This window comes from Melospiza melodia, chromosome 8 (assembly GCF_035770615.1).
Source record: "Melospiza melodia melodia isolate bMelMel2 chromosome 8, bMelMel2.pri, whole genome shotgun sequence".
NCBI lineage: Eukaryota > Metazoa > Chordata > Aves > Passeriformes > Passerellidae > Melospiza > Melospiza melodia.
The window spans coordinates 33371526-33395926 of record NC_086201.1 but is presented as its reverse complement, the minus strand read 5'-3'; the positions used below and the strand labels follow the sequence as shown (position 1 = coordinate 33395926).

Sequence of the window (24401 nt, the reverse complement as noted above, 5' to 3'; positions counted from 1 at the left end):
TTGTAAAGCAAGGGCAGTGTTATTTTGGTTTATAGCTAGCACTGATTTAGTGAGAATCTGCTTCAAAGGGATACACCCAGTGCCTTTGAAAATCAGCATACATGGGCCCCTGATACAGGAAATAATTTAAGTGCTTTCCTTTTCACATGAAGTAAAAAGTGTGCATAAAGACTTCCCAAAATAGGAATTCTCTCCTGTAACAGAGTTTCATTCATACTGCTAAATATGGGTTAGGAATGTGATGTTAGATGTTGGATTTAAATATATTGACCTGTGCTCTTTTTTTACTGAAACAGATGTAAATTATTTTATTTTCATCCACACACTTTGCCTAGCTCTTGTGAGTTAAATGAAGTTTTCTATTGGGGAATTTAAATAAATTCAGTTTTCAGTTAGCAAACTTCTAGTTACTGATTCTGCTGTTGGAAAAACAAATAAACCTGAAGGTCTGTGTTTGAATATATGTAATATAAACTCCCTTTCCTCCCAGCCCATGGGGTAGACTGAGCAGCAGAAAAACTCAGTGAAATTCAATCCCAGGCTCCTGCAAAACACCCAAATTACAAACTGTTCAAACATACATTCATATATAAATATGTATATACACTGATTTATAAGATGGAAGTGGAGCTTGCATGAATACCATACCCATCTTTTCCCTGTAAGAATATACATACAAATTTTGGAGTAAACTTCAGTGGCTGGACAGCATTGATATGCTGCTTATGTGCTGTCATAATGTTCCATTTGCACAGATCTTGGAAGGAGTGTGTTTGGTAAGTTCTGCCTTATTTTATGTTGAGCATGGGCTACAGATGTAGCATTACTTGGTTTCTTTTTGAAGGGCAGTTGTGTAATATTAAAGAGAATTTCTAGGCCTGTGTTCCTGGTGTTTTGTTGTTAATCTATTGATGTTGTGCCATTTCAAAGGCAAGAAAAGAAGCTCATTTCTAGGCAGCCCTGCTGTTCTTGAAGTTACTTTCTCTGTATTTTAGCACTACCTGCTTCTCTGCTTCCCTTTGAACTGATGTACAGCATGTTGGTGTGCTGGAGCAGACAGCAGAACCTTAAAAATGAATATTAAAATATTTTTAACAAAAGCCATTGGCAGATACTCAAATTACAGCATGTTGGGGTTTTTCATTATTTTATTAAGAGGAAGTGCTGCTGGTTGTTTACCTTTTGCAGGTTTTTCTTTCTGGCCAGTTAATATTCTGGCTGACTGCACCTTCACTAACCCACTTGGCCTTTTATAATTAACTCAGCTCTAAAGAATTACGTAAACAGAGCTGGAGGTGAAGAGCACCTACCAGCCATTGGAAAGATTCAGCACTCTAAGAGATCCCTTAAGAAGCTGAATTTTTAATTTATTCTGTGCCCAAATTGAGTTAACATTTCAGTGCAAGTATAACAGTTCAGTCTTTAATATAAAACAAGAGCAGTGTGTGATCCTTTGCAGGAACCCTGTAGCAGCAAATACTGTCTGTGGCACCTCATCAGTTTGGAGGATGTGATTTCCCTATCACATAGGGAGGGAGCATTTATAGTGCACCAGTGAAATTCTTCTGAAATCTCTCCCTTTCTAGGGTATCTAAGCACAGAGACTTTCTCTTTTCATATTTTCAGTTTTCTCCTACAGCCTTTTTGCTCTGAATATTGATTTTCCTCTTTTATCCTCCCCACTGTCCCTTCTCATTTTGTGGGAGATGTAAAATTTTGATTCCATTGCTACTTAATTTCATACTACCTAATGTTTTCCCCCATAAATTTTCTCTCCAAAAGAAAAATCAGACCTGGTTGATAATTTACTGAAAAATCACAGCTATGGTTGATAATTTCAGGTGTTACTGCATGAATTCCTCAGGTCTGATGGCATAGCATAAGTTTTCAGCTGGGTACCAGATTTTTGTTTGGGAAGATAAGATGTGTGTGTTATGTGTTGGTATGAACATGCATTATTGGAAATATTGAAGGGCCTCAGTGTGTCAGAGGTGGTGGAGCCAGGCATGCATACCAGAAATTGTAATTGTAATAAGCAGTTGCTGATGTCTGTAGATGATAGGAGAACTGTAACCCATGTTTTGGGAAGCTGTGTGGTGCTTCACAGGAAAATGTCTGCCAGGTAAAAATTCCTGTTAAACACCAAGGGAGGTAGCAACCTAGTAGGATCCAGAAGAATGACCTACTGCAGATCTTCACAGAGATTGCAAGCTAATTTTGAGCACTGACAAATTCCCTTGATTGATTTTTTTGGAGTGGGAGTGAGGAGCAGGGAGTGCATAGCTTGGTTTGGTGTTGGTTATTCCAAAACAGCAGCACACTGCTCCTGGAAGGTCTGAGCAAAGGCTGGGAGTGAACTGCCACAGTAAATAGTGGTTTTTTTGTGTAATTTTGATCAGCCAAAATTGTTACAGTTTGGTTTTAATCCTTTTTGTACTCAGGAATGCATAGAAGAGATTGCATTCATAAAACAGCACACACTCTTTTTTTAAGTTATGTGGTTCTGAGGGGTTTAACAGTTAACTGATCCAGGGGAATTAATGTTTCAACAGCAACAGTTCATTCTGAAAACAAACATTATGTAGGTGTTCTGGAAGAATTAGTCCTTGAGAAAGCATTTACGGGTCATTTAATAGTTGAACATATTTATTCAGCTATTACAAGTGTTGGAGTCTTGGTTGGGAGTGGGCACACACTTTTATCTCATGACTGAAATCTAGATAAGCTTATCTAAAATACAAGCATATCTGAGTTCACCTAATTTGAATATTTTATATAATCTAGTCTATATAGGTAATGTCTTATTTTCTGTCAGTGTCTGCAGAGAGAAGAAAATTGGATGTGTTGAATTTCTCCACCATGTTGACCAAAGGGATCAGAAGCCCTGGGTCCACATTAGTGGCTTGCAAGAAAATCCTTGTTTTCAGGACAGTTGCTTTTTGGGATTTACCATGTGTAGTCAGAGAATTGAGTGTAATGGTGGTGAAAAATGAGAGACAGCTGAGGAAGTTCACAACTTACCAGCTCCAGTCCTGGGGGGACTCCCACCACACTAGTATGCTGTGGGGCATTTGTGAGAGTGCTGTGTGGAGAATATTTTGTATTTTTGTACAACTGGGTGAGCTTCCCAAGAGAATTGGGGGATGAGTGATTTTTTTCCCAATGTTTCATGAAGTTTATGGTGAGTCACATGATGTCTGGATGGAACTTAAGACTGGAGAACCTTCTGATTTCTTCTTTTCTGAAGATCAGTCCTTCATAAAAACAATAAACTTCTGCCATTGTTTTCAGTGACTCCCACTAAGGAGGGTGATCAGCTCTTTATCCTGAGGGTAGAGTCATTCTGATTTATGAGCTGCTTCTTGCTCCCAAATACTTCCCTGCTATGTGGGCAATAGGTTTCTGTTAGCCCAGGAATGAGAGGAGATGAACCAGCAGGGGTGGTGGAGATCACTCTAGAGATATCTGAAAACTGGGTGCCATAACAATGTGGATTAAAGCAAAGAGAACATGACCTAGCAGAAAGAGCAAAACACCCCACGTTGAGAGACTGAGCAGAAATGGTGTGAGGGGATGTCAGGAACAGTTGCCCTTCTTAGGCTTAATGAAGAATTTTGGAATTGGAGAGGTTTTTTCACCACCAACATTCTGCGAGTGCCTTGCTCTCTGGCTTGTGTGCATTTAAGAGTGTTGTTACTTGAAAGTGTTGGTGTTTTTAAAGCCTTTTGAAAGGTGACAGTGTTGTGGGTTGTGAAATGGTTTTTGAGTTTTGATGTGGGTCTGTTGCAAGCACAAGCACATTCCTTTCCTGTTTAGCAGGAAGCATCCTGTCATTGTCCCTGCAGACATGTCATGGCAGGGCATGGTGCTTCTTCTCACTGGGAGGTACAAAGGTGGAAGGCTTTAGTTTGCTTTAATTTCCAGCATATGACATGTGGAGAATCTTGCCATGGTCAGAGGGCTGCACATTCCTTCCTGTGCTTATCATACCTGCTTGAACCAACCCTCCTGGATACTTACTGTCAGTCCCAGGTTCTTTGTGTTTTGTGCATTTTAACCACCACTGTGTTTCTCCATCATTTATGAACACTTTTCGGGCTTATTGTTTTGCTTGCTCATAAAAATAAAATATGCCTCTAAGGTTGAAATTCCACCTCTTCTTGTCTCCTGTAACCAGAAAACCCCAAACCCACGCACAAACCCCAACCAGCAGTGTGTGTAGCACAGCAACTTTATCTTGGTTAGCTGCTCCCTTTTTTGCTCAGCTAGGCTGCCTGCATTTTTTGGGACAAGCTGATCTTAGCTATTGGATAACATAAATCTCACCCAAAACACAATGGAAATACTTTGAGAGTCCTGTTGTGTTCTGCAGTGTTGGTTTGGTCATGAAAAACCATGGTTCGTTCTCAGTGCTTCTCTTTGAGCAAGGTGAGAGTGCTGAGAGGTTCATTTGTGCATTCTGTCCTTAGGACATGGCTGGAACTTCCTGCAGTTCCAGCAGCACTCCTGACTGCAATAACATTACTTAGTGCTCTTTACTTGCCTCTTCACTCTCAGCAGAGGCAAGGAGCATGAAATACTTACACTGCCTCTGCTGTTGCTGCTGATCCCCAGCTGAACTCTTTCCCATACCTTGGGATGCTGTGCTAGGGCTCCCAGCTGTATTTATGATCATACTTAGTTTGCATTTGTGTTTGTGCTCATTGTGCCATGTTTGTTCTGCTACATTTCTTTTCTTTCCTTCTCTTGTAAGTTGTGCAGGATTGATTTGCAGTCCAACCAAAACAGAAATGCAGGCAGGTATTTTGCATTGAAACAAGTTGCCCCCTATGCATTTCCAGCATGTTTTCTTAGGGAAATTTAAATGAGATGTTTTATTGATACAAAATCAGTATTGCTGTGTTCTCTTCCAATTCTAATAGTCCTGGATGAATGTAGGAGATCATCTGCACATTTAGAGTCATTGCAGGAGCAGTAAATCTATATGCAAATTTAATATTCCACTGTGCTACAGTACTGAACATGACAAAGTTTTCCAGTGTTACATGGTTTATACTGAGTTGCTAGCAGAACAAAGATTTTGGAATTCCTGGTAAGGATGTATGATCTTAAATTCAAAAGCACAGAAACCAAGTAAGATATTTATAAAGGGAGCAAACAGGAAGTGGGACAGACAGAAACATCTTTTTTCTTGTCTCATTCCCAACAGAAAACAAGAGCAGGAGCTTCTACTTTAGCACCTGCTCCTGACTTCCTCCTCCAGTGACAGGCCTGGTTATTTTTGTAACTGTGCTTAGTTTTTTGGTTTTTTGGTTTTTTGGTTTTTTTTTCTTCTTCTCTGGGTTTGCAGAGTTAATGAATTCTCTGAAGCCATCCTGAAACAACTCCCTTTACTGAGTGAATGTTAAACTTTACTGTCCAGCAGGAGCAGATTTACCCAGGTTTGGGTTTTGTTTCAGGGTTGATTTGGATTGTTTTTGTTGCAGAAATAGGTTATCATTTGTCACTTGAGTGACTGTACTACTTTGTGTGTGAACACAAAGGAGTGTGAGGATAGCTCATAGTGATTTTATCTTCCTTAGAAGTTACAAGCTTTACTAAAAGATTTGTAGAGAAATAGGCTTAGAGGAAAAGATGGTTAAAAATAATGCAAGATGAAACAGATAGGAGTGCCAGGGATGGGAACAGAGTTCAGCAATGCTTCTGTCTCTCACCCTGTGTGCAGCACATTAAAAATGGGCAAGAGATCTAAACTTAAACTTGCTTCAGTCATGCTGCCCCTAAAATTAAAATGAACCAGGAGCAGCTCTCTAATCCATGTCAATCCATGCCCATGCCTTTGAGCAGGCTCTGGCTTGGGGCAGCCTGGAGGGACAGAGAAGCTAAAATTGCTTCCTTTGGCCTGAGCATAGAATGTTTGTGCTTAGTTTGGTGAAAACCTTTCCTTAGAGTGGGGCCTGAGGACATTGTTACACAGTGTAATTAAATGCTGTTATTTAAATTATCATATAGAATTTAAAGCCTTAGGAAATACTTGCATAGTGTTTTGGAATGAAGCAAAAATGTACTTAATATGTTTACCAGTGAATGCTGTTAATTCAATATTAAATACTGTGTCTAAGTGGAAAAAAAGTGAAAACAGAACTTGTGATGCAGCTTTGCAGAGGATTCTTGTTGATGTGTAAGACAGCAATACACAGAGCTTACAACATTTAACATTCCTTCTGCTGAGGTGTGATATTGGTTGTGGATTCCCTTATGCCACACTGATTTCATGCAGTGTAGGTGACATGAGGCCAGTTCTGGCCCTTCCATTCTGCTTCTTGCTCCCCAGCTGTGTACAGGACACCTTGCTTTTCTTCTCACTCCCTTCCTTCCCTCTCCTCCTCAGTCTGCTTGGGAGCAGCTCACCTCTATCCCCAGGCTGTTGGATCTGGTTTGGGAGGTGAATCTGTTGCTGTGATTTATTTCCTTGCAGCTTTCTTTCTACCATGTCCTGGTTTGTGGGATTTCATTGTTCATTTCCTCAGTTGCCTTTTGAGAAAGGAGCAGAAATAAACACCTCAATACTCCAGTTGGGCTTTTATCCCTTATCTTCTTTATTCCTCTTTAACTTTGGGGTTTTCTCCCTTATGCTCTTTATTCCTCTTTAACTTTTTTTGGTTAAAATTATTAAGTAAAGGATTATTATAGACTCATTAAGCAGCTCTTTTTTAGGACTAGCTTTTTGCCACACCAGGGTCCTGAGACAAGTCTTAACTATCCCAGCCACCATGCTTGTGTGAACACATTTAATTAAAAACTTGGAATTCACATTGCCTCCCTTTCCCAGCAAAGTGTATTTTATGACTTTCAGGAGCACAAACATGCAAAAGATGTCAATCCCAGAGAAGTTCTTGTCAGGAAGACCTGGTTAAAGCATAACTTATTGGGACTTTTTGCTCTTTGCTGGTAATAATGGGAAGATAAATAAAAAGAGGCCAGAAGAATAGATTTTCACAAGATGACATCATATGCCTTTTTTCTAGGAGGAAATTACTAGTAGAATATGTAAAATACAAGTAGTTTATTATCATACATATTTACAGAGTTCTTTGAGTTTCTTTTTGATAGTAATCTAGATTTCTTCCTCATAGTTTGTATTTAAATAGGATGTTTCAGTCACATAATTTCATATGTTCATTTTTTCTGTGTATGAGACACTTTAAACTGGTGATAAATTATGTGGGAGGATAATTTATGTTAAAAAGGGAGAAGATTATATATTTTAGAGGTGATCTACCAGAAACTGTCTATCCTTACTCTTTATGATAGCTAAACTAGACTGAAGGTTCTGAAATTTGAATTACATTATGTTTTATAATATTAGCCTTGAAAATGTTAGGATTCTCAAATTTGATGATTCCCTACTCATGCCAGGACATGTGTAGCATCTTCTGCTGTATTATCTTTCTTTGTTGTTGAGATACTTGACACAAAATTCTGCCCAAAACAATTACACTTGTATTATGTTCCTATGCCAGTTCATTTGGCATCTGCTGTTTCTGGTCTCTTTTGTGATATTCAGTGCTCTTCATTGCCTGGGGAACAGGAGATGATGTATTCTGCATGTGCAGAAGTTACAGTGTCATCAAGGATCTAGATCCAGTCATTATCACAAGAACTTGAGGAAAAGCACTTCTTTTCTACAAGTTTGATTTTTGTTTTTACAGCTTTTTAAGTCAGCTGTGGCAAAATACTTGAAAGCTTCACTAGGGAAAAAAAAAAAAAAAACACCAGTTGCTTTCTGTAAATAAATTAACTCAGTTAATGCTAGGATAGTAGGGGGAGTTCCATACTAAAATACTGCATTGTTTGTCTGTGTTGCTTAAACTTATTGAATATTCAGATTGTTTGTTGCATGGTATGGTTTCCTCATTCATTTGTTTAATATAGAGGTTAAGTAATGTTTGCTGATAACAGTGATGAATTTAGCATGATAAAATTAAGGTGTTCACAATGTCAAATACCAGGAGGCATATTTTTTTTGTATTTTAAAAAGCATCTATTTTAAACAGTAGTAAGAGTGATCTGACTAAAGTAAGCTGACACAGATATTTTTAAAAAAAACTTGAATAAAAGAAATTTAAACTACTTAGTTGGGTTTTTTGGGCAGTGACCTGATATCTAGCTGGTCATTGCTGCATGATGTTTTATTAGATTCCAGTTGTTAGCAAACAATATTTGTAAAACCTTGTGGGAGGAAATATGGTGTAAGAGTTTGGATTCTTGCTGGTGGAGTTACTGGAATTCTTTACACATCTGTAATCAGCCTTAACTGATATGGTTTGGTAGTTTATCCAGCTCTTGAGTTTTATAATCCAGAACAAAAAACTAGCTTAGTGTGGGAATAGCCAGTGAGCATGGGCTGTACTGGTTTGGGCAAGTTCTGTTGCTACAGAAATAAGCTGATGTGAAACTGGATGGGTATAATCAGATATCTTCTGAAAGCAACTGAGATGCTTGCAACATGAGGCAGAACAGCTGTCAAAAATGTTCTTGTGCAAATGTGGTTATCTTTATTTTTGGACTAACCAGCATTTTGTCTTCACAGCAGCTATACTTCTGAATGGAAGTGGCTTGCAGACAGAGCTAGAATTGGCAGCCGTTGGACGTGGCTTCAAGCCCAGATTTCAGAGCTAGAATACAAAATCCAACAGCTAACTGACCTTCACAGGCAGATACGTGCCACCAAGGTATTGTCTGGAAGCTCACAAATGGGCTTTTCAAATCATCTTTGGACAGTGTTTCTGTAATATTTATGTCTTTGGTTCCTTGTTGCTGTTCTTTTTTTTTTTTTTGCCCTAGACTTCTTGTGTCTCTGCAGGCTCCCACCTGGGAAAGACATCAGGAGCTAAAATATGGCACCAATATAGGACTGGGATTTGGGAACTTTTACCTTTTTGTACCTGTATAGTGATTTTTTAGTGGCTTTCAGGGCCCAGCACACAGTACTATTTATCACTGGTTTTTCCCTCTGCAGGAGAGGTGAGATTGCCTTCTCAGGTGGGATGGTCAGTTATTTGTTTTTGTGCTGTGGCCTTTCAGGGTGGGATTTTTGTTACTAGCAGTGCGTGTTTATTCTGAGGATTAGATGGTTAATGTTTGTACAGCACTTTTAACAGGTCAAAGATTAATAATTACTAAAATTCCAGTGTGTGTAATTCATGTACTAGTTTTTGTAAATTGAGCTGCCTAGTCAGTGGGAAAGTGACATTCCTAAACCATTAGTAATGTAGCTATCAATTTAATGGGTTCCTCAGGTCATTCCGACAAAAAGAAGCCAAACCAAAGGTGGTTTGATAGTGAGGGGTTTTAGAGCAGGGCTCTTTGTCTCTCCATCAGAGAGCCCCATGTGGGTTCTCTGGTGTGTCTTGGGATCAGATAAGCACCACTGAGAGGAGCAGGAAGATGCTTCAGAGTTTATGTGGTGGAACATGAAACTTAGAGGGAGTTTAATAGGAGAGGAAAATCACCTCAGAGAGCATTTCCCTCTGAACAAATAAAGAATTATTCCTGCTTCTCCTTTTTGCCCTCAGAGCCTTTCTTTTCATATCCAGCTTGTCCCCAGTCAGGTTTTTCTTTACAAAGAAATGAAGAGCCTTTGTTTAAGGGTCTGTGTAAGGAGATTTTATATTTTGGTGAAGGGTGAGAATGCTCATGGTTTGGTGTTGCCCTAAATACCAGATACATGCACACTCTTACACCCAAAAGCTGTCAGCCTTTGTGATGCCATAGGTCAGATGAGCTACAGGAGATTGAGAAATAAACATCAGAGGAATAAGAGGAAAAACATGATTTTAGTCACACATTTTCATTAGGTGGTATGTTAGTTTGGAGCCAAATCATCTTCCTGGTGGAGATTTTCAGTGACATTCCTTTCTGAAGCTCCATGTCCATTTTACCAGCTGTGGTATTTAGTGTTTGGCACTGTGTCCCATAGTGAAGCAAGCACCTCTTTTCTTCAGATGGGATTTTTATTTGTGTACATATTTATAGTACAGCAGTGCAGCAGCTACAGAAGGATATGTGGGCTGATAGAAGAGCTCTTTGTTTTTATTTACTGGCTGCAGAGGAATTACACAATGTCATTAGAATTTGTATGCTATTTAATGGTTTCAGAGTGGTTTTTATGTGCTTGGAATGGAAAAAAAATGTGATTCATAGCCAGGGAACAACAATTTCAAGCAAAAGGCCTCTCCTTGAGCACCATAATGCAATAGGAGGAGACATGAGTAACTTGTGGGCTGTTTCCTGGCCTACTACAGTGTGTCTTCTCCATCTCTGCAGACACAGAAGTAGCACCTCTGGGTCTTTGAGAGTCCTTTCATTAAAAAAAAAAATCCATATCTGCAGAACAAAACAATTCCATTTGGGGAGGAAGGCAGTCATTGCCAAAACCTACTGATTGTAACCCATTTGTTGTAATATAGCCTGTCTTCTAATTCTTTACTCTTCCTCTTTTCCTCTGTGCCTAGTCCATCTCTCCCCTTCCATACCCTCTGTCAGTTTCCCTCTTCCTTTTCTCCTTTCCTCTTTCCATGCTTGGTAAACAAGTTTCTAAAACTTCAACAAAATAAAATTCCATTGGAAGCATATGTGTGTGCATGTCCCTCTTTTCAACACTTTTAATTTGTGTCTTCCTGTTCCTCTGACCTCAGAATTTTGGTTTTAGACCTTTTAGACTCTCTGTGGTCATGACCTACAATCCTTTTACTAAAAAGACCTAAAGATTCTAAGTTCTAAAGGAGTTTAAAGCTGTTGAGGTAGCTTGTCCTCCTGTTGTGGCACACAAAAATTAGTTCTCTGCTTGAATTCCCTTGAATGTACTGCCCCATAGCATGCTGCTGGTCTGGATTTGTGTCCACCTGCTGTAAATGGAAAAGTGCAGGTGATGATCTGTGTGGAAAATCCAGCACTGACTTGAAGGACATTCAGAATCTTTGTGCCTTTTTTAGGCATTAAACCAAATTTTCGAGCACCTTTGTTTATTTTTAGAGAACATCTTTATTCTCACTTTGAATTTATAATTCAAACAATGGAATAAGTTAGGCACAGTGACAGCAAGATAATTTCACTTGGTTAAAGAAACAGCAGCATGGCTTCCTTGTGTTCACATTATAGCATTCTTCCTTGTCCTTTGGTTGAGTGGAATATTCTCATTAGAAAGACAAATTTGAGGCAGAATTATAATGATCCCATTCTTTTAATATCTGCTTTCCATTTGAGTTACAGTTGGTACTTTAAAAGCAAATGAGTTTTTCCCCTTTCTCTTTGAAAAGAGCCTGGAGAGGTTTGATAGCTGTTTCTGGTATTAAATTTATTTGCTCAAGATAATGACAAACCAAGGAACTATTTGAGGACTGGGTTTGACTATCACAAGGTTATTTTTGCTTTTATTTTGTTTAACATTTTATCTTTTTAAACCAACTGATACATTACCTAGGATTATACCAGAGACTTCCATTTTTCTAATCTGTCATGTGGAAAACACAATAGGGGTATTATTTTCCTAGTTCCATTTATGAAACTCTGTTATTTTTCTACCATATAAAGTTATATTTATCTTATTAGGTGGTGCTTTAGATGGTACACCACATTTGTGAAAATGGTCTTGAAAAGTAGTGACAGTGCTGAAATATTTAAGATAGTTACTTTTCATTATGAAACACTAAAAATGCTCACCTTAAAAAATCAGTTATTAAATTTTTAAATGCTTGTGTTTAGAATTGTGTCATTTTTACTACATAAAAATAACAGCCTTGATATTTTGCATAGAACATGGATAGAAATAAGAGAAATAGAGCACTACAGAATGTCTCCAGCAGAGTTTATTGACTGCAAAGACTAAAACCAAGTTCAAATCAAAGGGTGATAATTTTTTAGACAAAAAAACCTCCTCTTAAATCAGCAGGCAAATTATTGTATAATCTAGTAAGTATGAATTTCTGATTTGAATTTTGGCACAGATGTTTAAGCAGTGGTATAACACCGGAGGGATTGCTGTTACAAGGAGTAGCATAATTGATGCAGGAGGTTTTTTTTTAATGCCTATTATTTCCATATTTTAGCTATGAAGTGTACTTAAAATCTAGCTAAGTGCTTGAAAATCATCAGGAGGATTTAAGAGGAATGTGCCAGGTTTGACTGCCCCTTAAAAATTATTTAGGAGGCTTAATCTGTTGTCAACCAACCGTGTTCAATTGCTGTTGTCTAGGGGATGGTGGTCTTAGAAGAATTCCCATTTCCAAAAGACATTTTGAAGAAGCAGATCCAATTGACAGAGCAAGAAGCTTTATTAAACGCCACAGGGAATTGCCAAGCTGCCATTGAGAGCCAGGATTCTCTGCCAGAGCATGACTTTGAAATGTCACCCAGCAGTCCCACTCTGCTTTTACGAAACATAGAAAAACAGGTAAAGTAAAACAAAACTCAGCTGGCAGTTCAAACAGGGGGTTGGAAACTTAACTGGGAATAAAAACCAGTTTTAGATTTAGCTAGAATCTGCTTGTTTAGTCTTTTAACTTGTGTACTCACAACAAGGTCTGCAGAGAGTGCAAAAGATGTTCAAGACCACTTATAAAAGAGTGCAAACATCCAAACTAAAGAGAGATAAGAAGAGGCCCCACCAACCTTGAGGCTGAAACAAACAAAAATACTAAATCCGGGTTGCAAACACTACATTACAACTACATGACTGAAAAATTACACAGGCTCATAAAATTGATAAGGCAGTTTAATGCATATGCATATGTCTTTTATACTTTTAAAGTAAACTCAGAATTTTCTTTTGTGAAAATTGGTGTGGAGTTGTGGAGTTTTTCTTTCCACATCAGTGAAGCCAAACGATTGACTTCAGAAATAGGGATGTTCCATGGTGATGACTCCCAAAAAGAAAGATATTTTGCAGTCCTGGGATTGGGTGGTGATTAATTGAAGGGTTTAAATAACTACTCTGTACAGCAGGTTTACAAATTAACCTTTTATTTCTGATGTGTCTGTGTTACCACATTGTTTCCCTCCAAGGGACACAGAACAGCCTCTAAGAACCATCCACAAACCTGCTCCTGCTTTATAGTCAGGTCAGTGTAGAGTTTCCACAGGTTGTTTCAGGAAAAGCTTTATGTGAGATGAAAGAGAACAGCTGACAGCAGAGATATATTTCACTTGAAATTAAAAAAAAAAAAAAAAAAAAGCTCCAGCAGAATACAATTGTTCATCTGCCTTTTCAAACATTGTGGGACTCTGGTTTGGAGCTGAGGAATTCCAGGTGCTCACTTACAGTGGTTGTGAGCAGAGTTTTGCTTTGCAGTGTGAAAAATGGCTGTTTCCATGGTTGATTCCAGGAAATACTATGTAGAATCCAGCAAGGTTTTCTGTTGCTTGAAAGTACATAAAGGATGTGGTAGGATCACATTGCTGAAAGGGATACTGGAAATTTGTTGTACAGAATGAATTTATGCAGTTTGTGTAAAACAAAGCCACTGTGGGGCATTAATTTGTTGCTCTGCTGCTCTACATAAACTCCTGGTCATAAACACATTTTTTAAAAGGGGTATAAGTAATAGCATTAAATACTAGTGCCTGTTTCTGAATCTCTGTGCCAATTTTCCTTATTTGACAGTCATACTTTCCTGTTTTTAAAATGCTTCCCCTGGTTGATAAATCTTATCCACCACAGGCAGGAGTGAGGAAGTAATGAAACAGAAACTTTATATGCTCAGTGCAGGCAATTGCACAAGGTAACCCAAAGAGCATTTTTAGAATGTGATGAATGGCCCCTCTTTTAAATGGTAGCTTGGAGAATTTAACACACTTTTCAGTAAGATTTTTGACAATTCAAAGGATAGTGCTCTGTTTCCTGGTCCCCAAGTAGCCACAAATTTGGTCCAAGGGGATGCAAGAACTTTATTGATCTGAAAATTACATGGAAGTGGACTAACACAACTCACACAACACTTTGGTTTTCTTCATTTTTACACCACTAAAAACCTTGGAGTTTGATTGCATTTTTGACTTCCAGTTCTGTTCTTAACTCTGAAAGTCTGAGTTTCTTGTTCAGTGTCAGGAGCAGCAGTTCTGCAGCCTGAAGAACATCTACAGATATTCCCACAGAATTCCTCAGCCTGGTATTAAAGTATTCCTTTGTTAAAAATAAGGAATTTTGCTTGTGAACCATAAGAAAAGTCATGTAGAATAAAAGTGACTAAGGCTGGCAATTTTTATTAACACTGTTTTCAAGTCCTTTTCCTGGCTACATGTATGTTTTTCTTTGTGTTTTGAAAGTCTGCCTATTTTTTTAATACTCCTATATTCAGTAGAGACTACTCCTTGCAAAATAAATTCTGCTGAGAATTTTAAATCAATCTGGTAACTATTTTACTGGCATCTTGTTTGCTTTTCACAGTTATTTTATAATTGACTTGCTATTTCTATGCTTTAATATCCATCCTAGAATTTTTTATTCTGATGTGAAATTTTTACCTGACTGCCTCACCTAAATGTTAACAGAAAATATGTGAGTTGTAATAAAACAAACAAAAAAAATTCTTCCTCTTTCTGCATAAATATAAATGTGAAATCAAAATGTAAGGAGAACTTACTAGGTAAACTCTAACAATTCATGTTTTAAACATTCAGAGTTTTGACTGAAAATCCAGCAAAGTAATGCAGAAGGTTGGGTTTTTTAAAAAAAAAAGAAGTATGCCATTTCAGATACATTTAATTTCTGTTCAGTGTGCAGAACACAGTTTCCTCTAAGCAAACTACATTTATTGTGAGAATAGCCTTTAAGGTCTGACATTTAAAACAAAAAATCATTGTGAAATGTTTTTGGAGTCAGTCCACAATTCATTGCTTTGGAAGGAGTAATTCTTAGTTTTAACAAATTGGCTACATTTGTTTCATTTGTTTTGGGTCAGTTTTAAAGTCAGGTTTTTTTGCAGGAGAACAGGGTGGCAGGGTGGTTGCCTCTTGTTGCTATTTTTGAGGATAGCAAAGATCTTCCCCATTCTGTCTGTCATTACAATAATCCTCAAGTAGTTAGTAACACTTCCTTTTATAAAAACAACTTTGTCAACCTGTAATAAGCAATGAAGAGGATTCTTTTAAGAACAAAAACACTTTGAGTGAACAAAATGTACAATGAAAAGACAGTTGACCTTTTTTTCCCCCTGTTGAAATGCTTGTCAAATGGCCAGTTAGCAGCTCTGGCTGCAGCTGTTGTAATATCAGCTGTAAAAGTGTTCTGGTTTCTTTTTTTCCTTTTAAAGATCTTTGGTTACAATACTGAGGTCACTGATGTATTCAGGGCACTACTTCAAGTGTATAAACAATGCTCAGGGTTCTGGTGGTGTTTTGTTGATGTTTTAAGTGGGTTTTGGTAGGGTTGAACATAATAATTGTGAAAGGAAACCATGCCACCATGGTTATTCACAGGAAGAAACTAAATTATTCCATGATGTACAGGACTGAAATCCTAAGTAGGAAAACAAGAACCCAGGACCTTTGAGCTGTTGAGTCTGGATAAGTCTGACTACCTTTAATTTTAATTTTTTTTCCAGAGTGCACAACTAAGTGAAATCATCAGCAGCCTTATTGCTCCACTCAATCTGTCTCCAGCTTCTTCATCTCTTTCATCCAAGACCTGTAGACACAGACAGCTGGTCAATGGTATCTCCTTCAGGTGGGTGACAGTGTGCTAGTTTGGGGTTTTTTTGTGAGTAACTTGTGGTAAAGTTATCTATATGGAACTCATAATCATTACAGTATTAAACAAGAAAAGAAGAGCTGCTTTCTGCAGGCTTGAAGAGAAGTCAAGTCTTGATTGTAAGGTTGAAAATAGTAGGGTTTGGTGTTGTTCCTAAAGATATCATAAATGTATAGTCACTATAACTATTTAACTATTATTGGAAGATGAATCTGTGAAGTAGTGAAAGAGTATAGGAACACATTTATTGTGATTGTTTGAGACTTAATGCATTCTGTTATAACAAGTGCAGCTTTATTTCTGGAAAACTGACAAACTAGATTAGTAGAATACATAAGCAATGTCATGTGTCTCAGCAGGGGTCAGTGTCAGGGTGGCAACTTCATTAATTTTAAGCAGATCAGTCTTCAATAAAAGGCCAAATTTATCTTTGCCACCCACATTTTCAGGAATTTGCAGATACTATTTTCCATTCAAGGTATTTTGTTCTGGGTGGACATACCTTTCAGGATGACTATAGGTTGAAATTAATATTTTAGAAAAATGTTTCTCAGTGCTAGTCCATACTGCTAGGTAATTCTCTCTTTTATTCAAAAATTTTAAGTACAGTACAGGCTGTAATAAATATTAGTTTCAAAACATGATTAAGGTAATTGAATATAGTTTAAAAAATCTAGGTGTGTTGGATATTTCTCCTGAGATACTTGTAGTGTGAGTTTTGAGGATGCTGTTAATTAAGATCAGGTGGATGAAGAAACTGTTTCCAAGTAGAGCTGGGGTGTTTATGGCAGTGTGCAGCAGAACATAATTCCCTGGCTCCTGACTCCAAGAAGAGCTGGCCACACCGTCTGTTCCAGCTTTGCTGCAGAGGCTGGAGCCTCCCACTAAGAGATTATAGTGAGCAGCTTGGATGGGCAGCTCCTTTAGCTGCCTTCTGTTCCACAGTGATTGTGTGATTCTGCCCTAAATTTAAGGATGAAGGAGTCCTGGCTTGTGGCATCCCTGCTCCTGATGTTTACAGATGATGTAGGAGAAAATCAGAAGGTTCCTCTCAGATGTGGACTAAAAATAGCCCTGAAATAAGAGTTGCTAATAGAGATGGGTGTGAGGAAGAGGAGAGTCATTTAGCCTGTGTCTTGAGTCTGACTTTTTAATAGGATATATGAGGAAGCATTCCTGCTTTTAAAAATGTTTTCAGGAGTGTAGGAAGTTAACTTCATGATGAGAGACTCAAATGATGTAACTTCAAGCCAGTTCTCTTCTTATTTATTAGTCCAAAGTTGGTCTTTCCATTTCATGAGTAACACACTGCTCATGGACCACTCTCTAAGGTTGGTTGTTTTCTACTCATGACCTAAAAAAGTCCAAGAAAAATGTTAGGACTTGGAAGATTTCCTCAATGCCATAGCTCTAAACTGGAGTTTGGCAAGGTAGGTGTTGGAAGGGACTTTGAGAGGTTTTAGGGCTTTCTAGATGCTGTCCTAAACATGAGTTAAACAGTTAATTTTAAATTTTTACTGCTTATGAAGTGTTTTGAAATCTACCAATAAATATTTTTCATTAAAGATGCGTGAAAAAGAGTGGTTAGCATGAGAATCCTGCAGAGAAATTCACTGCCTCCTACTTCTGGAGGTTTTTTTGAATGTGTTTCAGGTTTTTGGTGGTATTTTGTTGTTGTAGTAGCTGTGTGTTCAATTAATTGAATTAACTTATTAGTTAATTATTAACTTGCTGCAGTTAACTTAATTCTTAGCTGCTTCTCCCCTTGCTTTTTTTAGAGTCCATTCTGACTGTATTCAGTATTTCAGAAAGCAGAAATCAAAACCAAATGAAAAATAAGGGGATTCTTTTCTTTTTGAGAGGGAGAAAAAACAGATCATAGCAATTTTCACTTAAGCAAGTTCTTGAAATCAGTTGTAGGCTGTTGATGTGAAAACCACAATTTTCCATTTGAAAGTAGGTTTAAACACAAGATGCTGTGGGGTTGGTAATTGTGGGGTTGCAGTACAGTTGGTTACTGGGCTGTTCACAGAGGAAGTGGACAGTTCCTGGTTGATTAAATGTGGGTAACCTTGAGTTGCCATCTGTCAAGGCCTAATTACATTAGTGCCTTTTTTTTTGGTGTTCTTTTCCTTGCTCAGTTGAATCTAGGTGCCAAGATTAAAAAGCAAATACAAATTTGCTTTTTAAAGCAAAGCCTTGCATGAAGGTAGATGCTCACAGAAGCAGTTCCCTAAGTGATACCCACTTTCTTATCAAGGGGGAGGAAGGAAAAAATGTAATTCTTCAGGACAAATAGTGCCTGTCTGATGGCTTGCTGTGCAGGTTAGGAGCAAGACAGGCAAACTTATGAGCTTTGAAAGGAGCATTTTAGCAAATTTATGACTTTCACATCTGGCTGTGGTTCATTTTGCTCTTCTGTAGAATCACATGTTGAAAAATACTCAGACTAAAAATCAGAGCTTCACTGGGAAACCTTTTACACAAGAGGCAGGAAAACCCCCCTGCCATGTACTGGAGCTCCAGGCCACAAGAGGAGATCTCTTCATCTGAAACTGGAGTGGTGCAATGCTGCAAGGCACAGGAGGGGAAACACAGCAGATGTCAGAGACTGCAGGGAAATTACCACGGGCCTTGGCAGACCACCAGAACAAAGGCAGGAATCACAGAAGTTAAAGAGCCAGGCTGAGGAGCTTTTTGTTCTAATTTATCTGTCTAAGTTGTCTCTCACTTAAGAGAGAGGTATGTGGAAATCCACAAGTGGAGCTTGGGACCATTGGACTTAGAAAATGTTTCTGAGAACTCAGAGAGAGTATTTTAAGAAATCTTTTCCATGGACTATAAACCTTGTATTTCTTTCTCAAGCCTTAAAAAATCCAGTGTTAACATTAAGAATGTCATGCCTCAGTATTTTGGGCTTTTTCTTGGCACTTACTGGTATGTTCCTCTAAATGCTTTGTACAATCCCTCTGTTAATTAGGATGTTGTTTTCATGTGTCTGTGTTGCTTATTGGATTATATTGCTGTGTCAGGAAGACAGCTCAAATTGAAGCCTGTAAAGCTTTGTTACCACTCCAACACAGCATGGGATGGTGTTTAATCACACTTCCATTACAAGCCTTTTCATTTAATAAAAATGTACTGGTAAAAGAATACCACCTGTCAAAAAAGATTTATAAGTGGCCTTGTAATAAATTCATTTTCATGTTCTTTTGTGTCACATCTTTGCTAATAAAACTGTGACTTGTCATGAGACAAAATAATCATTTGTGCAGATAGATGACCTGTTAGGAACCAAGGCCAGAATACCTTGTGTAGTTACACTGCTCAGACAGTCCAGAGCTGTGATCAAGGTCTTCAGTATTGTAAAAATAAAAGCACACTGGAGGGAGTTTTGCAGAAGCCTTCAACTTTGCAGAGAGATGTTGATATAAATCAAATATAAATAAAATCAGGAATACTTATAGCAAGGAAGTTCATTCTTTCCATTAAGTCATTCCCACCCCAATGGGAGAGTGTTTTAAATTCTTGCTTTGTGGTGTTGCCTGTTCTGGTCACCAGCTAGGCTGTAGATTGGTGAGAATGGTGTGAGGTTGTTCTACACATACATGCAGGGGCTTCCACTGCTTTTGGCCACATCTTTGTGCTTGATTTTGACTATCTACATTTGAAGTTGTAGAGTTTCTAATTTTGATACAAATGCTTCACAGTGAATTGCAACCCTGTGCTGAATGATCACTGGTTTGTAAAGCTTTACTTAGGTTTCAGTTCTTGAACAAAACCAAAAAATCTTGAAAGTATTAGGACAGCACTCTAGGTCTCCTTTATGTTAGCATGACTGGTGTCTTGAATGGAGCATCAGTATGAAGGGAAATATTGATTGTAACATGAAACTCATATGTGTTAAAAATATTAGAGAATTCTTGAATTTGTAAAAAACAAAACTCAATATATGCTTGAGGGCTTAACTTCATTTTGACATTTGTTTCTGTGAGCACAAAGGTGAAGAAGAATGATAAACTCCCCTTCCTGACCTGACATGAAAGTAATTAACTAGCAAACAAAGCACATACCCAATTGTCTGAAACAGCATACTAAAACCTTGTGGTGTTTATAAAAATCTCTCAGATAGCTAATGCTAATCTGCGTGTGAAATCTTGGCCTGTGCACATGAAGCATATCTGACATTTTGTATTTCCTCTCCTCATTATTCATGAAACTGCAGAGCTTCAGACAATAGAGAGGTGTCCTCTGCAGGCAGTTGGCTGCTTGACCATCAGCACATCAAGAAAAGAAGAAGAGACAGGACAAGGCTCAGGTCTGTCTCTGTGACTCACGTGAGCACATCTGCCCGGACCAGGCCCCTGCACAGCTTCCAGAAGAGGAAACTCTACAGAATGCACAGTGCCTGTCACTGGAATCAGCAGGTAGGCCCTTGCCTCTCTGTTTGGGAGAGAAAACCAAAGAGTCCAGCTGCTGGATCAGCATGTGTCTTGTCTGCTGTGCCAGAGGAATGGTGCACGTTGTGCTGCTCATTTGTTGTGTTCAGGGACCATAGTGTGTGTGGTGGCAGTACTGGATGTGTCTGCTCAGTTGAACATAAAAATTAAAGATAGCCCAGAGTCCTGCTTATCAAATCAGTGTGTTCTATGACTGTCTTTAAAGCCCTGGTACAATCTAAGAGGCAACTTGAGAGTTCTTCTGGAGACCTGGCTGCTCAGGAGACAGGCTACAGTGTAAAGTATCTGCCTACTTGTTTTCAGAATATTTGTTTTAGCTACAGGAAAGCTTACACAGCTGGTGGCACATTATTTTCTAGGAAATTGAATTGCAATATCTTAATCTTGTTTCCATTTTTGCTGTTTCTCATTAGTTATATTGCCTTTTTCATGACACAAAGAGTGCTTTAAAACTCCTAGAATTTTCTGCGTTACAGAGAAATTAATATTTTAAAATGGAAAAAACCACATTGTCTTGTGCAGGGCAGGGCTATCTGCTCACATCTGATATTAATAGCATGTTGCTGGTATGAATATATAATGAGTTTAGCTGTGGTGCTTAAAGAAACAGTCTAATTTGGAAGCAGAGACAGTGTGAACTCATTCTTCAGAGCAATGCTAGTCCCAAGAGGTTTTAATTCCTTGATTTTCCTTTGCCTTTTAAAATGTAGTATTGAGGGAAATCTCTAACTATCTAGGATTTACTAAGTGTGCCAGTGGTCTGGGGAGCAATTTCCCATGCAAGGATGCTCTGTGCTGATTCAGCATTCTCTGCAAAATGGCAGAGGTGCCCTAGTTTTAGCAAGATACTTTATTGAAAAACTGTCCAGTTTCTTATTTGTTTGAGTTCCCAGCTTCCTGGCAGTGGGGCTTAAAGATTTGGCAACCTGCCTGGAAGGTTTGGGCCAGGGGGATGGTGAGTGAGGCTGGGAGCTCTGCCTTCTCCTAGGTACTTAGCCTTTCCATCTTCCTTGCATTGCCCAGGGAGGCTGTTGTGGGCTTGGAGTTACTGTGTGCCATGCAATCCTGTCACAGGGGTTGGAGACTTTGTGCTGTGGCTCCAACTGCTTCTTGCAGCTGTGGAGAGAGCTCCTTAGCAAGAGACTCGAGGACTTTCCCTTCCTTTGTCTTAAACATGAAGGGTTTTTATTCCAGATGCAGTTTCTAGATAGCAGGGCTTTCTGGAAGCTTCTTGTCTTGCAGGTTCAAGTATTTCATATTTCTACAAGCACTGCCTATGTCTCTGTGTTCTGAGAAGTGGGCCAGAGCTAGTGAATATCAGTAAAGGCTTGTGATCAGGAACTCCATGTCTGTAGCCTGACAGCAGGAGTTCAAGGCAGAGTTTACATTTTTACCTTCAACCAGATACAGAGCTTAGCTGCTCTGCATGCTTGATAGTTTACCCTGACTTGTAGGCTGCAAAGAAAGATTTATCATTAACCTTTGGCTGTATACTGTGAGCAAAAAGTGCATTTTTAGGTTACTAGTTAAGGATTCAAGTATCAGAGCTGGTGCAACTGTGTGTCTGCTCCATACTCCTGACATCTCTGGTGCCTTATATTAACCCAGCTTCAGTGTCACTGTCCCAAAAACAGTGGAGCAAAACACCCCTGTAGGGAATGCTATTTATGCTTACTGCAGCTCTCAGCTCAAAACTCTGTGTTTTGACTCTGCTGTCCATGTACTTTCCATGGAAAGTTAACCAAGAGGCAATGTGGAGAACTACATCATGGGCTACAAACAGATTGTGGAGCTCTTGTTCCTTGAGAAAATAAGAAGTTATGGCAGCAATCAAGTTGTCAGCTTCAGTCATCATGCAAGTGCCAAACTCAGTTAAGTTTTGAAAATTAAGGTAAAGCAGGGAAAAAAGCCTCTCACACAATGTTGGTTAAAAACAAAGGATCAGGGATTCTGCTAAGGAAATAAGTGATAAAATTAGACTGGACATTTCCAGCACATTCTGACAACCAAACCTAAATCAGTATCAAGGTTTTAAATTAAGAGCCATCAGCAGTGTATCATTCATTCAAGAAATCTTACTCTAACAGGCCCTGTCACTTTCTTAGTCCTGCACTTGCTACACTTGGTTACCCAGCTGTTGATGAGATTGCTCATCCTGTAATGAAAGAGCCCTGGCCATCAGCCCAGGCTGCCTTCTGGATTAGGCAGATGTTTAAGGGTAAGGATGCAAAATGGGGAATGGGTTCTGGGATTGATATCTAGTTTTCTCTGAAAATGCATTCATATTCCCCAGAGCAATCCAGCAAATTTCCTCTGGTCTTTCACAGAAAAAATGAGTAACTTCTTAGCATATAGGAAATAGTTGGATTTTTAATGTAACATTAGTGTGCCTTCTCTAGCAAGTGCCTCTCCCATATTTCCTCACATTTAACATATTTATATAACCCCTAGTACCACAATCTGTGAGGACCCCCATTTCTTTAGCATCACTGGCCTGAAAACAAGCTGGGAGTCTTGCAGCAGATGTGGAATTAGCAAATTCCAGCTTGCCAAAATCAGAGGAGCAAACTGAATCTCCTGCATATTGCAGCTCCTGGTGGTGCCTGGTTTGAGCAGCCAGTGAGCAGTGCCTGGCAGTGCTGAGGGGAGATGTTCCTCTGCAGAGTAATTTGAGCAAGATGGTGACTAAAGAATTATGAGCAGAGAATCCTAGCAAAATGCAGACCTCTCTATGTGTGGGACATTAAGAAATGCTGGGATAGCTTTGAGGAATTTTCACCTGGGATTTCATTGCAATGACTGGTTGTACCCTTTGTGCATCTGAATGACATTCAGAGTGTCATCCCTCACATCTCTTCAGATTCATTTGGGAAGCTCATTCTCCCCCCTCACCCCCCTAACATCCATGTTAGGAAAAGTAAAGTATGAAACTGAACTGCTGTGCCATCTGTTAGTTCATAAGGTCACTGGGAAGGCAGCCACATTTTTTCTCTTATCTCTTGCCATGCCACATACATTTACAATGAGTGTGTATGACCTAGAAGCCTCCCACTGCCTGTGGAGAGATGCCCTATATTGTCTTTTCTTCTTTTCTGCTTCTTTCCTGAGGACTACACCTTCCCCTGCTGTGCTGGTTAAATGGTGCTTACACAGGGTAGTATCTAAAAGAAAATACAGAAGTTGTGAAATTCTAGAAGACCTTCCAGGCTGGCAAGATAGACTGCAGATAAATTAAACAGGCTGCAGGGTGCTTGGTTTATCTGCCACCATCCAATATCCTCGGGAACTTGAAACAGCCTTTGGGGCCAAATCCATTTGTCCTCTAATGTAGAATGACTAAGTACCACAAGATGATCCCTGAGTCATGATTTGGCCCTGGAATCTGTTTTGTATCTTCTTTATCTAAACAGCTTTGTGAGAGCCTAGGCCATCTCTTGCTTGTGAGTCATGCACAACAAACCCTGGGACTGCAATCTGAGCTTCAGTCTAGAGGACAGGATTGTAGGGGTGCCTTTCTTCAGCATGATGTTTGAATGAATGAATGAATGATAAAACTTGCGTGCAAAGCAGCACAAAGGAGAAAGCTGCAGGTGTGATGTAGTAGGAGGAGACAGTGTTTGCAGGTGGGAGTTGGAAGCCTGAGAGTGCTGTGTTCAAAATGTTGGATCTGCCCCTTGTGTGCATTGTTACAGCTGGCAAGTCACAACCTCTGGGTCATTGTCTCCAATAAAATGTGTGTTATTTAGTTTTAATGCTGAGAAAGAAGGCCAACAGTATCTAAACATTAAAACCCAGAAGGTGTGTAAGTAGCAGATTGGTGTCAGGACTGTAAGGCACAAACACCTCTTGAATCATTTCTCAGTGGTTGTTGCATTTATAACTGCCTTCCTCCCCCACCCCACGTTCTCCAGTCTAATACCTTGTGCTTCTGCAAATGCTTTTCCTATAGTGAGGAAAATTGTAGCTCTGTTCCCTGCTATTTTTTTGTGTGCACTTGAAGGAACTAAATTATCTGTGACATACTAAAAGTTTTAAAAGCAGACAAGTGTTGTACTAGTCAGAAACTCTCAGAGAGGTTTGCTTAGCTGACATGCCCTGATGTTTTCTTTTTTGCTATTTTATCTGTGTTACTTGCTGCAGGATTTTTAAATAACAAGGATTTTGTTCTGCCAGTATATTTTGTTAGTTTCTCA

At 38.9% G+C, this 24401-nt stretch overlaps 1 protein-coding gene across 6 annotated transcripts in view; it reads left to right on the top strand.

Moving 5' to 3' along the window:
• The window catches only part of KANSL1L (KAT8 regulatory NSL complex subunit 1 like), a 61715-nt gene that overhangs the window by 13960 nt on the left and 23354 nt on the right, over window positions 1–24401 (top strand). For 4 of the 6 annotated variants that reach the window (XR_010028616.1, XM_063162633.1, XM_063162632.1 and 1 more), the window contains exons 3-6: window positions 8594–8735; window positions 12257–12454; window positions 15603–15724; window positions 19974–20175. Coding sequence is in view for 5 of the 6 variants with exons in the window: in XM_063162633.1 (XP_063018703.1) it covers window positions 8594–8735; window positions 12257–12454; window positions 15603–15724; window positions 19974–20175 (664 nt within the window). In the remaining variant the exon portion in view is untranslated. The remainder of the gene's footprint in view (window positions 1–8593; window positions 8736–12256; window positions 12455–15602; window positions 15725–19973; window positions 20176–24401) is intronic. The other 2 variants (XM_063162634.1, XM_063162637.1) reach the window with 2 other exon arrangements.